This window comes from Camellia sinensis, chromosome 10, assembly GCF_055761805.1.
Source record: "Camellia sinensis isolate YWXY chromosome 10, ASM5576180v1, whole genome shotgun sequence".
In the NCBI taxonomy this organism is placed as follows: domain Eukaryota; kingdom Viridiplantae; phylum Streptophyta; class Magnoliopsida; order Ericales; family Theaceae; genus Camellia; species Camellia sinensis.
In genome coordinates, this window is record NC_138970.1 from 147,938,652 (window position 1) to 147,953,584 (window position 14,933).

The window sequence follows — 14,933 nt, forward strand, 5'->3', positions numbered from 1 at the left end:
TTTAGTTTTGTTTGCATAATACCATCATTTTCACAAAATTAAAATTAAAATTAAAAAATGATCAACTAATTATATTGATGTACGTGATTTCATAGGTATATACCTATATACAATTTATTTATGTTGATATTTATTTGAGTTTAAGCATTATATGTTTATATATACATGTATAAAATTACATATTATGTTAAATAAAATGAATCTTACGATTCACGATTCAATATGATTTACTATTCAATATCTTAACAAAATAATTCATGATTTGATTCGCTAGTTGACAACAATGGACACAATAGCCTCCTGATCGTATCAAGATCTAGATTCTACCTAGTTCTACCATATTATACTCACTAGCATTCATATAACTTAATTAGGGGTGCTTGCAATTCGGTTGCGGTCAGGAACTTCTAATTCGCCATATGTCTACCGAATTGACAGATTAAAAAAAGTCAATCCACATCCATCTACCAGATTGGCGGATGCATATTGACGGATGAATGCGAATCAATTTGGCGGTTTAAACTTTTATAAAATTTGAACATAATACTTGTCAACATTTTTTTTTTGAATAACAATCCAACTCAACATAACCAAAAGATTATTAAGTAAATTATCAAATACCAATAATAAATACATATAAGAAAACTATGCATTATCAAAACTATTTCATAACTTTTTTTTATTTAAAAACTATTTAATTTGATTTTTTTTTTTTAAATACAAAATTACGCCTTATATTTTTCACACAAAAATACCAAATATCAGCAGTTACCATTCGATAAACGGATTTCTAAATTGAAAACAAATTGAAAACACAACAAAATATCTAAACTTTTTTTTAACTGAAAACACAAACAGAATATCTAAATAAATTAAAAACTCAAAGTCTAACAAATTAGTAGGGTGCTCGCAGTTTGGCTGTTCGATTGTGGCCAAAGGAACCTCAAATCCGTCCAAAACGTCCGTTCATCATCACGCATCCGTCCAAAATGTGACGGATCGGTTCAATTCGGTCGGTTTGGGCGCATCGGAATATCCGCTGACACCCCTAAACCTAATACATGAAATGAGTCGGACCTCAAAAAACAAACACTACATGAGTAAGGGAAAAAAGTGCTTGGTTCAAAAACACAAGTAAAAGCTTTAACTGACCTGAAAAGGAATGCATCAATAAGGTTGAAAAATAACTCGGAACACAGCAAAAGAACATAACAATAACGCCACATGTCCAAAAAATTGCAGCCATTTTTATTCACTGCCTTATTGAAGAGTTCCCACTTACAGGAAATCTTCTCACTGTGCCATAAGATGGAAAAGAAACAATTGTAACACTATTCAGCCCTAAGCTTATCAGTGCTTCTGAGAGGAACTATAGCGGTTCTCTTATTAGATGGATTATGTGATTTCTCTACAATTGTATCATCTTTATTATTACCTGTCCTGTCGTTTTCCTCTCGACGCTTAATATGGCCATCAGATTTAGGGTTGGCCTCTGAATGCTTGTCATCTGGAGATAAAATCTGCTCCAAAAACCTACGTATCATCTCGTAGCTGGTAAATGTTATAACAGCCGATGGAGTCGTTCTCAATAGATTAGTTGCACAGCCACGGTAGAAGCCTGGAAGACCTTCCTTCTGGAATACCTGTTTAATGCAATCAACAACACCAGCATACTTGACCTTGGAATTCCTCAGTTGTCCTTGCTCTTGCAATCTGGAACGCACAACCTGGTGAATATGGAAATTCAAATCTTATGACAAACAAAATAAAGGTGCTAATATACTGTGTATGTAAAATATAATTTTTTTGGCAGGCACTAAGTTGTCATAGTGACTAGTGACCTACAGAAGAAAGCCCCGGGACACATACCTCATGTGGGTAAGTCATTACTGAGGCAACTACTTTAGATACTGAAGAAGCAATTGCAAGTTTCCCAGGACTTAGCTTGTTAGGGGTTGTATTGTCTGATAACATCAAATAAGTATGATCAGCACAAATTACGTGTCACTATTACACATGATTCCTATACCTAAATCAATTTTGAAAGGAAAAATGTAAAGAAAGAATGACAAAAAGAACATATTCATTACCCCTTCTTGCTAAGTAGGACTTAATCTCTTCATATGCTGGAAATTGGATTGCAACATGACTTATTCCAGCTAATGAAGGCAAAAGACCACTGTTTAAACCACAAAAAAATGGCATTATGACACCGAAAATAATGATTCAGAGATACTTCCAACAACTTAGATGGGCCGCTATCTATGATGACAAAACCATTCCAAATACATCAATAAGCAAATTTATTCCAGTGCTTTAGAGGTGCATCATCAAGCCTGACATCTATATATTTACATTTAAAAAACTTACTGAGAAACACTCACCTATACATCCCCCGGATTCCTTCCTCATGTGCAATCCTTTTTAAAGCAGAAAAAATGCCTGTGTATGGAACCACACCTGGTCTCATCCCCTGTGTCTAAACAAGGAAACAAATGAAAAATAAGAATGATTCGAATATGATATGATATGAACTTTTAGAGATGTCAAGAACAGCTCAGAAAGCACAAATGTTATTACAAGCCACATTCAATTCCAAAGGGACTGAATCAACTGAAAGTACTCAATTTATCAAAGTGCTAGTGAAAAAGGATTCATGTAGCTATTTATCAAAAAAAAAAAAAAAACAAAGATTCATGTAGCTGCCCCCACTTGATTGGAACACGAGTTGGTTTGGTTTGGTTTATCAAATGTGCAAACCATAATTTAAGCACAGATCACGTGGTCCATGATGTCATTTTCTCAAATATTTTAAAATCTTTAATATTTTATAATTTTTACCACAATGCTATTGCCCAACTTTGACCATATACTGTAAAGACATTTGATGGGAGGATGTTTACAATAAGTAGTTTCATCAATAAATGGAACAGTGGGGCTACACAAGAATACAATGGTATTACAAGGAAGGGGAAATGAACTGACAGATCTGAGTTAAAATGATGAAAGTGATGATTTTAGACATTATAAGATTGAAGGATATGAGTTTGCTTGCAAACAACAGGGGATAGACTTCAAATTCCTGTAGTCTACAAAAAGTCAAAGACTGGTGAGAGGATTTAAAGTGGGACTACAACAATCTCCAACCCACAGTTACAAATCAACAAATGCATGGGATCTCCATAATGCAAGTCAACCACATCCAACCGACACCAAAATGTGGGACTTCATCATTTATTATTTCTAGACTGGCCAGCACAAAGATACTTGCTTAAGAACGGATCAAGCTCATTTATGAAATCTCAAGAAATCTTAAGGAAATATTTTGCCACTGACATGGAGAAATATCTAGCAATCTTAAACAACGGCAAGTATCGACCTTGAAGATCCCTTTAGGTCCATCACTAGTACAAAGAGATTCAGGACATTTCTATGGATCTCCTACTGTTGAATGTATAGATGAGAAGAAGAAGAAGAAGGAAAAGAAATAGAACGAGAGAAAGAGAGAAGCTGCTATATTGTTTATTTGATTCTAAAGAATAGGGCTTCCCCCTTACACCTATTTATAATAATAAGCATAAGACATAAAGACCAAACTACCCCAACACTTAACACTCTCCCTCTAGTTGATGCAAAGACGTCTCTCATGCCCAACTTGCAACAAATGAGGTAAAAGACCTTACTACTAAGACCCTTCGTAAAAACATCTGCCAGTTGATCTTCAGACTTAACAAAAGGCATACATATCACACCCTTATTCAACTTCTCCTTAATGAAATGTCTATCAATCTGAATATGCTTCGGTCATGTTGAATAGGATTGTACGCAATACTAATGGTAGCCTTGTTGTCGCAATACAAAGTCATGGGATCTCGGCAATCAAACCCTATATCACTCAACAAAGAGTGAAGCCACATTAGTTCACATGTTCCATGTGCCATAGCTCCGTATTCAGCTTCAACACTAGATCTGGATACTACCGCTTGCTTCTTACTCCGCCATGTGACTAGATTTCCCCCTGCAAAAGCACAATAACCGGAGGTAGAGCGTCTGTCATCTATAGAGCCTACCCAATCTGCATCTGTGAATGCTTTCAATCTCAAGTGACCATGATTAGAGAACAAAATTCCTTTTCCAGGGACAGATTTAAGATACTTCAAAATACGATAGACTACATCCAAATGAGTTGCACGAGGATCATGCATAAACTGACTCACTATCCCAACTGCATAGGCAATATCTAGCCGAGTATGAGATAGATATATCAGTCTTTCCACAAATCTTTGGTACCTTTCCTTCTCTACGAGCTCACAACCCCACTAAAAAGATAACGATTAGCCTCAATTGGAGAATCAGCTGGTCTGCAACCCAACATGCCCGTTTCCTCAAGAAGATCTAGAATGCACTTCCTCTGAGACATAAAGATGCCTTTATCAGATCTGGCAACTTCAATCCCAAGAAAGTACCTCAATGGACCAAGGTCTTTGATCTCAAACTTCTTAGCTAACTGCATCTTGAGATGAGTTACCTCCTCATCATTACCTGTCACAACTATGTCATCCATATATACAATAAGCACTGTTACCTTATGTACATTGCGTTTGACAAACAAGGTATGATCTACATTGCTTTGCTTATACCCAAATCCCAGCATTGCCTTTAGGAATCGACCAAACTATGCTCGAGGAAATTGTTTCAAACCATACAAAGCCTTCTTCAATCTACAAACCTTTCCAACTGTAGTCTGAGATGAGAATCCTGGAGGTACATCCATGTATACCTCCTCCAAATCTCCATGAAGAAAGGCATTCTTCACATCTAGTTGCTGTAAAGGCCATCCCAAATTAGCAGCACACGAAAGAACAACTCGAATGGAATTCATCTTCGCTACAGGAGCAAAAGTTTCTTGATAGTCTATCCCATATGTTTGAATAAATCTTTTGGCCACTAGTCTTACTTTGTACCGTTCAATCGTCTCATTTGCATTGTGCTTAATGGTGAACACCCACTTATATCCGACTGGTTTTTTCCATTAGGAAAAGACACCAACTCCCAAGTGTTGTTCTTACTCAAAGCTTGCATCTCTTCTACCATAGCTACCTTCCACTTAGGATCATTTATAGCTTCTTTCCAACCCTGCGGAATACATACAAAAGAAAGAGACGAAACAAAGGCACAATATGTAAAAGACAGCGAACCATATGACACAAATTTAAAAATGAGGTGTTAAGTACAGGCTCTAACCCCCTTTCTAAGAGCAATAGGACGACTCAAATCATCAACAACAAGGCTATCAACTACTGAAGAAATAGGCTAAGGATTATTACCTGTAGAGTCAGTGGAAACTGGGCATGGAACTAGCATAATTTATGATGATTGACCGGGTGGCACAAGAGAAGTCTGCTCTTTCTGACTCCGTGAATAAGTCTTAAGATCAGCTCTATCTAAACGACCACCGATATCAGTCTCCTTCTCAACAGAACTCTTAGGCTCCCCCTCACCACAAATAACAGCCCGCTGATTAGGAAGGAAAAAAGACAACTCATGCTGATATGATTCATTCGCAATCTCATCCGTAACACTCTCCTCATAAGGAGATAGCGGAGGACATAGGAAAAAAGACTCAGATTCACGGAAGGTAACATCCATACTAACATATAGCTTACGAATGTGAGGGTCATAGCATTTGTAGCCCTTCTGAGTAACAGAATAACCAAGAAAGGCACACCGGACAACCTTGGGATCAAGCTTTCCACGAGTACAAGGTTGGAGATGAACAAAACAGACATTGCCAAAAACCCGAGGGGGAAGGGAAGAAGTGGGATAAGGCACAGGAAGATGCTTAAGAGGAATTTGGAAGTGGAGGACACTAGAGGGCATACGGTTAATAAGGTAAGCCGCGGTAAGAACAGCATCCTCCCAAAAAGACTTAGGAACGTTCATGGTAAACAAGAGACAGCGAGCAACCTCAAGAAGGTGGCCATTCTTGCGTTCAACAACTCCATTCTGTTCAGGAGTACCAACACAACTAATCTAACAAAGAATGCCATGCTCCTCGAGGTATGTCCTGAAAGCTCCATCAACATATTCAGTCTCATTATCACTCCTAATAATTTTGATATTAGCATTGAAGAGATTAGATACCATTTTATGAAAACTTTGGAAGCAAGAGAAAACCTCATTTTTAGTACGAAGTGAATAAATCCAAGTCACACGGGAATAACAATCAATAAACGTGACAAACCACCGATAACCAGAGGTAGACACTGCAGGAGAAGGACCCCACACATCAGTATGAATAAGCATAAAAGGAAAAGTACTTCTTTTATTAATAAAAGGATAATAAGTACGTTTATGCTTAGCAAGCTCACGAGCATCACAAACAAAGTTATTTCTAGGACAATCTGGAACTAAGGAAAGAAAAAGTTTTTCTAAAATACTAAAAAAATGATGGCCCAAACGACGATGCCACTGATGAAGCAGACGTAAAGAGGAGTCGGAAGTAGATTGAAGAGCCTGAGAGGACAAAGTTGATGGAGGAGAAACAGCATCCAGAAAGTACAGACCACCTTGTGCTCTACCACTGCCAATCATTGTCCCCGTAGCCAGTTCCTAAAAGACACAATCAGTCGGAAAAAAACTTACAGAGCAATTGAGAGCAGTTGTAATGCTACTAACAGAAAGTAAGTTAGTTGAAAAATTAGGAACATAAAGAACAGATGAAAGAGAAAGCAAAGAGGTGCAGTGAACTGAACCTTTATCGGAGATAGAGGATAAAGTGCCATCAGCCACTCTAACCTTATCTCGCCCAGAACCAAAGGAATAAGAATGAAAAAAACTAAAAGTACCCGTCATGTGATCTGTAGCATCGGAATCAATAATCCAAGGAGACGACGAAGAGGTACTAAGTGCACTAGCAACAATACCTATGTGGGAAAAATTGGAAGAGGCAGAAGAGGAAGGAGCTAAGGTAGATGAAGAATCAAGGCGAGCTATCAAATGTCTAAAAGTGTGAAGCTCATCCTAGGAAAGAGAACCAGTGTCACCCAAGGCACTAGCAGTAGTCTCCGATACATGTGCTTGAGGACGAACACCACGACCACGACCATGACCTCGAGTAGGCCAACCATGTAACTTCCAACAGTGTTCTTTATCATGCCTATCTTTCCCACAATAATCACATTTCGACCGGTCCCAATCAACCAAGGGACCTGTACCACCACTCTGAGACTGACTAGGCTGAGTAACACGTGACTTTGGGGCTGCAACCATCGCTGACCGATCTTGAGTAGAGGCATGTACCATAGCACTACGACGACTTTCCTCCTGCTGAACCAATGCATAAGCCTCGCACAGTGCAGGAAACGAAGAGCGACCCAACACCTAAACCCGTATCTGATCATACTCCAAAGTCAGGCTAGCAAGAAAGTCATACACCCGCTCCTTTTTCACAACCTGCTGAAACATAGCGACATCCGTGGAGCAAACTGGCTGGAAACTCTAGTAGTAATCTAGCTCTTGCCATAAATCACTCAACTCCGCATAGTACACTGCAAAAGAGCGATCCTTCTAATCCAAGCCCCTAATCTTCTTTCTCAATTCATAGGCCTATGCATCATTACCTTGTTGAGAATACATCTGAGAGGCGGCTATCCAGATTTTGTGAGCAGTATCCATCAAGAGAAAAGTCCGACAAATAGGAAGCTCCATAGAATTGATTAGCTAGGTTATAACTAAAGCATTCTCAGAAATCCACTGAGCAGATAAAGCACTATCCGCAGTAGGTTGCTGGGTACTACCAGTAATATAGCCAGTCAAACACCGGGCAGCAATAGCAAGACCTACAGGAGCGGGACCAAATCAACTAATTAAGACCATTAAGCTTGACCGGACTAATCTAGAGAGAAGGACTATCACCAAGAGTCAAACCACGACTCAGTCCACTCTCCTCCTTGCCCTTAGAGTCCTAACCCAAGCTGTCAGCCATGAGATGAGAAAAAGAGGGTCCAAAAACACAAGCTGGATATCAAACAAGTCCAGAAACCACCCAACCAGAACAAAAACTCACCTTCTAAGGCTAAAACAGTCCAAGATAAGCCCAGAACAGAGCAACCAAATCAACTACAAGCTAGAAAACTGAAACAGAGCATCTGAACAGCAATAAAAAGCCAAGGTAGGGCCAAAATACATCAAACCAGGGACACCAAACCCCTCTAGGGTTCCAGTCGGCTTCCCAGGATAGGAGGAGGAGGGACAAAACCAGCAAACAAAGGTTCAAACCGTGACTTTCGAAAAATCACCTAGTTTTGACGAAAAATCAAAAAAATTGGAAAACTCAAACAATAATGACCAAACAATCAAAAGGAGATTATAGGGTGATTACCCATTAAATTTCGAGCATAATGTTTTTTTTTTTTTTTTTTTTTTTTTTGGTTGTAAAACGGACGTACCAAGATACAAGAATAGGAAGGAGACTGAGAGGAACAATCTTCAAGGAGGAAGATATTGCTCTGATACCATGTTGAATGTATAGATGAGAAGAAGAAGAAGAAGAAGAAGAAGAAGAAGAAGGAAAAGAAACAGAACGAGAGAGAGAGAAGCTGCTGTATTGTTTATTTGATTCTAAAGAATAGGTTTCCCCCTTACACCTATTTATAATAATAAGCATAAGACATAAAGACCAAACTACCCTAACACTTAACACCTACTTGACACAATTCCCAAGTGGACTTTCTTAATAAAAGCAGGAATCTGACTTCAGAAACTTGTACGTGTATTCTCGTGCCTACATATGAGAGTTTTAGCTTGCATATTATTCATGAGCTGGGTAAGGATTTCTAGTGAACACACTGATATAATACTTCTAGGCTTCTAAATAATGCTAACTTCAACTGATACAAAAGATTGGTATCATAGACTATGATTTTTTTATGAAATTTTAACCAATGGCAAACAAAGTATCAGCTTAGTTCCTAAATATGAGGATCATCAAAGTTAAGTGTGAGCTCAATACTCTTTATTTCAAGATATCGTAGGTTCAAAATCACCTTTGAAGTGTCTCTACACAAACATGCAAGCTTACCTTTTCACAAACATACACCAAAAAAGTTGCCCCAGTACAATGCTTCTGTCAAATTCCAAACCATGCATCAAGTGACAGTTCATTCTCAAGGCATGTGATACACGGATCACTGTCAAGTGCACCCAGTGAATTAGGTTTCTTTGGAATAAGGCATCATTGGGATTTAAAAGACTGCATTTCTCATGCATCAATTGCTTTTTGTTAATCACATATTTCAAGGTATGCCCTTAAAAATCCCACCTTTGATGAGATGGAAAACTTACAAGAGTAGCGAAAAAAAATCAAACGGTGATGACATAAATCTAGTACTACCGAATCTTGAAAGATGCCAAAAGCAACCTTCAGACCCTTCTCCATGTCCAGAAGTGATGCCACAATAACCATGAGATATTATAAACCACTTGACATTAATTAAATACTTGCATAAATACATAGACCTTAGAGGACACAAGTCATTCAGTTCCTTCAGTTCTGAAATTGTGCAACATGCCATAGATAAGGTGAATTAGATTATTGCTATGCAGTTACTACAAAGGAATACTTAGATGGTCAAATTTAAAAGTCAATTTGCACTACTAATGTTTTAGTTCATATCCACTTTATTTAAAGTGTGCCAGGAGGCTTACTTGCAGAGCTCAAAACCTATTTCAGCATGGTGTGTGCGTCCTAGCACTTGAAAGGAGTTTTTCTTTCAAACTCCATCTCATTTTCCAGCTGTGGTTCTAGTTTTGATACTTCTGCAACATAGAGAAGCATACTGTTTGACCAACATGAGAACATTCTCCAATAAAATTAATTACAACTACAGAATTCTGCAATGGTAATACATACACATAAGTTATAGGTACAAGTATTTGTTTTCAAGTCAAGCGCGCAGAAACTAAAAGCATTCACTAACCTACTTCAATAAGTTTGAAAGAAACTGCAGATAACAAGATCCAACCTACTTGGAGTCTGGTCTTAACAACCCACAGTGGATTTGCTGCAATTGCAGTGACCGCACCAGCGCCTGAAGCAGCAATCATATTCGCACCAAATGTAAGTTGACCACTGTCATTCACTGTATTATCACAGTATGAAATGTTAAAAGAAATCAAAACAACCAACTGAACAAAAATCAGCAATCATATTAACACCAAATATAAGTCGACTACAGTAATTCACTGCATTATCACAGTGTGAAATATTGAAAGAAATCAAACCGACCAACTAAACTTCCCAGTTCACAGGTACAACAAAGTGTCTCATAACAACTCAAAATAATCAATTGATAAATGGGAACATTATAAAAAGCTTTACCAACCACGTGTATGGAGCAGGTCTTTCAGATACCCATAGACTGTGAAGTACACCTACATTAAAAATATATATATAGTTTTGTCAATTACAGAAATATAAAGAAAATATAACAGGGAAAACAATATTGAAAATGTATTCTAAATATCAATTCAAGAAATATTCAGTGAAAAGAAATTTGATTTCCAAGAAACACGTAAGAAGGATAAAAGCATGCAGCAAAAATCTTATAAAACAATGTAAAAAATATTGTTGGGAGAGATTGGCTTGAGCCAGCTTTTAAATCAAGGGGGGAAAGTGAGAGGATTCTACCACATTTTGCACACACAATTACCAAAAAGGAAGCTTCTAATATGGTTGTTTTCCCATAATGACTTGATGAAACTAGAAATACAGATATTGCTTTGCCCCTGAAAGAATTCCCAGGGAGAACAAATTACTAGACAAATAAAGAAGAAGCAATGGATAAGATTGGAACACTCGTAAGACCCACATGCAGTGACAAAGTAACAACAAAAATTGCCTTAGAACACTGGTAAATGAGCCCGCTCTATGGGCAAAAAATATTTGGTTCCATCATAAATTTTCCAAAATGGGTTGGCTGCCCTGCAGGCTTTGTCCTAGTTCTCTGGAACAATGATTAAATTCTAAAAGTTATCTATTTTGCAAAGACAACTAAAATGGGAACCAAAGCAAGTTTTTTTTCACTACAGAAGCATTCAACTTATAAAAGAATTAACAAAAGAAAGAAAGAGGGGATTTCTGGAGATTCAGACACAAGAAAACCACAGGCTGATTCCTTTGTTGGAACTAAAAACTCCTCAGCAGTGTAACCATAGTGACTGCACATAAGCAAGCAATGAGCACTATCTAGAAAAGAAATCCAACAAAATGGGAGGGAAGAGTACATTAAAAATCAGAAAAGATATGAAGGTGCACTCAAGTATATAAAATTTTTAATATATATATATATATATTTGAAGCTGCAATGGCTTCTATAATAAAGGAGTACTGGTCATTAATCTTCAAGAACAACCCAAGAAAAGTAATACTCACTGCCCAGTTTGGAAGTAGTGCCACCAATGTTGGTGAAAGGCCACGGTACAGTCCCTTCAAACCCTCAGTTCGTATTATATTCTGTAGGCTTGTAATAATGATACTACCTGATTGTCACCAAATATGAAGTGCATTAAGTACATCAACATATATAAGAAGAGCCCGTGTAAATTTTTAAAAAAAAGTTGAACATTTGGAGAGAGGAAGCTAAAAAAAACTCAGTCCAAAGGTTAAGCATCATTTTTCTATTGTATAGCTCATCTATATATTCCTCGGGTCTTTCGTTTTAGTAAATTCATAGTTATTTTTATCAGGGAAAATTAGTTTCCATCTCTAAAACCAAATAATAGAAGAGGAATTGAAAAATCAATAAATATTAGACCAAAATGGTTGATTGTGCAAAATTCTAACATATTAACATAATTTTTTTCCCCAGAAAATCCCTATGTGCACTGGTGGAGATTTTGTGCTAGCCGAAGAGGCTAAAGCTTGTTAATAGTGATGTCTTAACCAAAAAAAGAGGGTAATGAGGATGTGTGTTGCATAGTTTGATAATGATATTACAAGGAGATAGAGTCAAAAATTGTTAGTTGTTAGTTGTTACATGAAGCCAAGTGGACTACTGTACTCACCCAAGTGGTAGAGAAGTCAATGAAAAAGGTCTTATACTCCTATTATGGAGCTCTTACATGGTTAGAGTAATTGAGGTTCATTGACTTCATTATATTCCATAAAGGTTAGATTATGCAAGACAACTTTAATAATGAAAAATGCCAAAAATCTTCTTAAAATATTGAAAATGCGAAGATGTGTGTATGTTTGGCTCTATCTAATACTCGATTAGTTGATTTCTTTCTGACGTGTCGGTTCATTGCTTTCCACTTGCAACTATTGGCAAGGCAATTTTTCTGCTATAGTTTTGCTCGGGAAATTAATCTCCATCGGACAAAGGTAACCCACTTAACGTCTTTTGGTCATAGGCTTATAGAAAGCTTGAATTTTGACGGGTTTTTTTTTCCTTATTTTCAAACATGATTTCCTTTTATCTACTTGCTAACCTTTGAACAAACTTAGAATGGTGAACTTATAATTATGGAATATATTCATTTAATGTGAATTTTAATATTTGATGAATTGCACGCTTTGAAAAAGTAATAGAAATTTCAAACTGTTTTCAATTAGTTATGTTGTCATATAGTGGAAGAATGTAAAAATAAATAAATGATTGGAATTTCATTTGGACTTCAAAGGATTTTACCTTCCAAACCTTTGAATTTTATAACCAAAATGGGTAAATGTACTCTTAGCATACAATAGGTGATGGACTATGTCTATTTTTGTAATCTAACAAATAGAGAAGAATTATGTTAGGATCATTAGAACTTCACATATATATTATATAAAAATGCTTTGCCCAAAGATGTTTTGTTTGATTAAAGAAATTTAGTGAAATCATTTGCCCCATTTGTGAGTAAAGAATTGATCCTTGTATTGAATATATTAATACAAAATGGTTACCTCCATTAATTTTGTGGAAGAAAGTGTAATCCTAAACTATAGGATTCAGTTTTTGGGTCCCTCATCATCCATCCCTTTCGTAACACTAACTGAATGAGTTACCAAATAAAAGTCATTTTATTACAAGCTTTTTCTCATGTTAATAAATTGAAGTATGATTTGAAGACAACTCCAAACTAAGGAGTAAGGTTCCCTTTTCAGCATTCTCAGAAGTGCATAAAGAGCCTACAGCTTATAGCACATAAAGAGATCACAGCAGGAACTAATAGTTTAATGTCACATAATGCTCTATGTTCTACTGTCCCTCTACCTAGGAGCTTTGAAGTCTAGTTCAATTGCTTTGGAATGGACTGCAATTTAATCTAATATGTAATTTCAATTGTTGTATAGACTCACGTATGGCAAACTTCACTATGAGAAATTGATACTTCCAAAATCCAAAGAATGCACCTCTAACTAACCACAGTTACAAATGATTTTAGCATTTATTTACCAACAACCCAATTTCATCAACCTTCTTACTAGTCAAAGTTCAAAAGAAAAAAACAAAACAAAACAGAACCCTTGTTGCATTTTGGCACAAATAGTTTCTGCGAAAACAATCAACTTCCATACTAATGCTTTATTTGGTTCACTGGAATGAGATAGAATGGAATGGAATTGTCGTTCCTTAGGCTCCCCTATGGAATGATCATTCCCTTATAATGGTAAATGGCGATTCCATGTGCAATGTATTTTTCATTAATTTTTTAGTCAACCAAACACGAGAATGGATATTTTGATGGAATGACCATTCCATTACCTGAGTTTTCGATACATTCCAGTTTCAGAAAGATACTTCAGCCAAAAGCATTATTATTGTCCAAAAATGCTACTGTATAAACAAACAAACAAACCATACTGTTCCTAGCTATAGAGTAAACAAAATTCATACAAGAACACATACCTTTTGGACCAGAATGGTGAGCTTCAGGAAGGCCATGGACTTGCAATCTGGTTTTAATCACATCCAATGGGCACACAAAAGTTGCAGCTATAGCCCCTGCAGAGCACAAAAATCGCATATGATAAACCAAAAACTGACTCAATCGACAGCTTCTGATCGAAGCATTCACACAATTGACAATTAACCATCAAAAGCACCAAAAAGCTTAACAAATTCATTAGCTTTATCAAAAATTAACAAAAATATCACCAAACGAACAAACCCTAACTGAAATCACAAAAAACTCAAAAACACTTTCTAAATCAAAATCGAGGAATTTTGGTAAAAAGAGCAAAACCTGCGGCGGCACCGGCGGCGGCGTCGCAGATGATTTTCTTCGAGCTCCGACGATCTGACAACCGCGCGCCGCCAGCGGTCATCTTGAAGAACTACTTGACTTTAATTATTCCACAATGGCATGTATATATAACTTCTCAGCGCAACATTATTCGAAGCCGCCTATATATATATATATATATAGAGAGAGAGAGAGAGAGAGAGAGAGAGAGAGAGAGAGAGAGAGAGGTTTTGATGGGTTTGTTTGTTATTTTCGATCCAGAAGTGGGAAGTAGTGGTGGTGTTGTCCAAAAGTGTCTTCAATTTGCCAATAGTTGTAAGCAACTAATTTTATGATGCCGTTTATTTGGTAGCTGTTGTCTTTTATTTAAAAAAATTAGTTGACTTGTTTATGATATAATAAAAATAAAAATATACATATTTGGTACACAGATCGTTTACATGTTGGAAATTTTTTTTAATGTGTAATGCACATAGTGTGGGATCTTATCACTAAATTTTTATAAATTTACATAAGTAATAACAAAAAAATGTATAAGTTCAGTATAAATTTGTGTAAGTCTTAAATTTTGACGAATTTATGTGAATTTGTATTTAATCTATATATTTTTATTTGATCATTTATAAAAATTCATACAAACTTACGTAATTTTATAGTAGAATTGCATATGGTGTGTATTGCACGTCAGAGCATTTCCC

The 14,933-nt window shown here is 36.5% G+C and overlaps 1 protein-coding gene across 4 annotated transcripts; it reads right to left on the reverse strand.

Annotated features, from left to right (window-relative positions):
• Positions 1-1,225: 1,225 nt before the first annotated feature.
• Positions 1,226-14,566, reverse strand: LOC114275441 (nicotinamide adenine dinucleotide transporter 1, chloroplastic). 4 transcript variants are annotated; one of them, XM_082892575.1, is made up of 10 exons: positions 14,236-14,566; positions 13,899-13,994; positions 11,435-11,541; positions 10,386-10,434; positions 10,030-10,091; positions 2,385-2,479; positions 2,091-2,179; positions 1,870-1,964; positions 1,436-1,727; positions 1,226-1,296 (listed from the first exon to the last, which is right to left on the reverse strand). In XM_082892575.1, the coding sequence occupies exons 1-10, from the start codon at positions 14,315-14,317 to the stop codon at positions 1,253-1,255; spliced, it is 1,011 nt and encodes a 336-aa protein (XP_082748701.1). In that variant the 5' UTR covers positions 14,318-14,566; the 3' UTR covers positions 1,226-1,252. The 4 variants fall into 4 exon arrangements, with proteins under 4 accessions (XP_082748701.1, XP_028073287.2, XP_082748700.1 ...); XM_028217486.2 differs by having other exon boundaries at positions 10,030-10,142; positions 14,236-14,557; XM_082892574.1 differs by having other exon boundaries at positions 1,226-1,727; positions 14,236-14,557.
• Between the last annotated feature and the right edge of the window lie 367 nt (positions 14,567-14,933).

Excerpts from the sequence above, each read along its gene's own strand:
- LOC114275441 (XM_028217484.2), bottom strand. The coding sequence starts at position 14,317 with ATGACCGCTGGCGGCGCGCGGTTGTCAGATCGTCGGAGCTCGAAGAAA. Across the intron at positions 1,965-2,090 it reads GTCCTACTTAGCAAGAAGGG|ACAATACAACCCCTAACAAG; the intron begins GTAATGAATATG and ends TGATGTTATCAG. Across the intron at positions 1,728-1,869 it reads TAATGACTTACCCACATGAG|GTTGTGCGTTCCAGATTGCA; the intron begins GTATGTGTCCCG and ends CATATTCACCAG.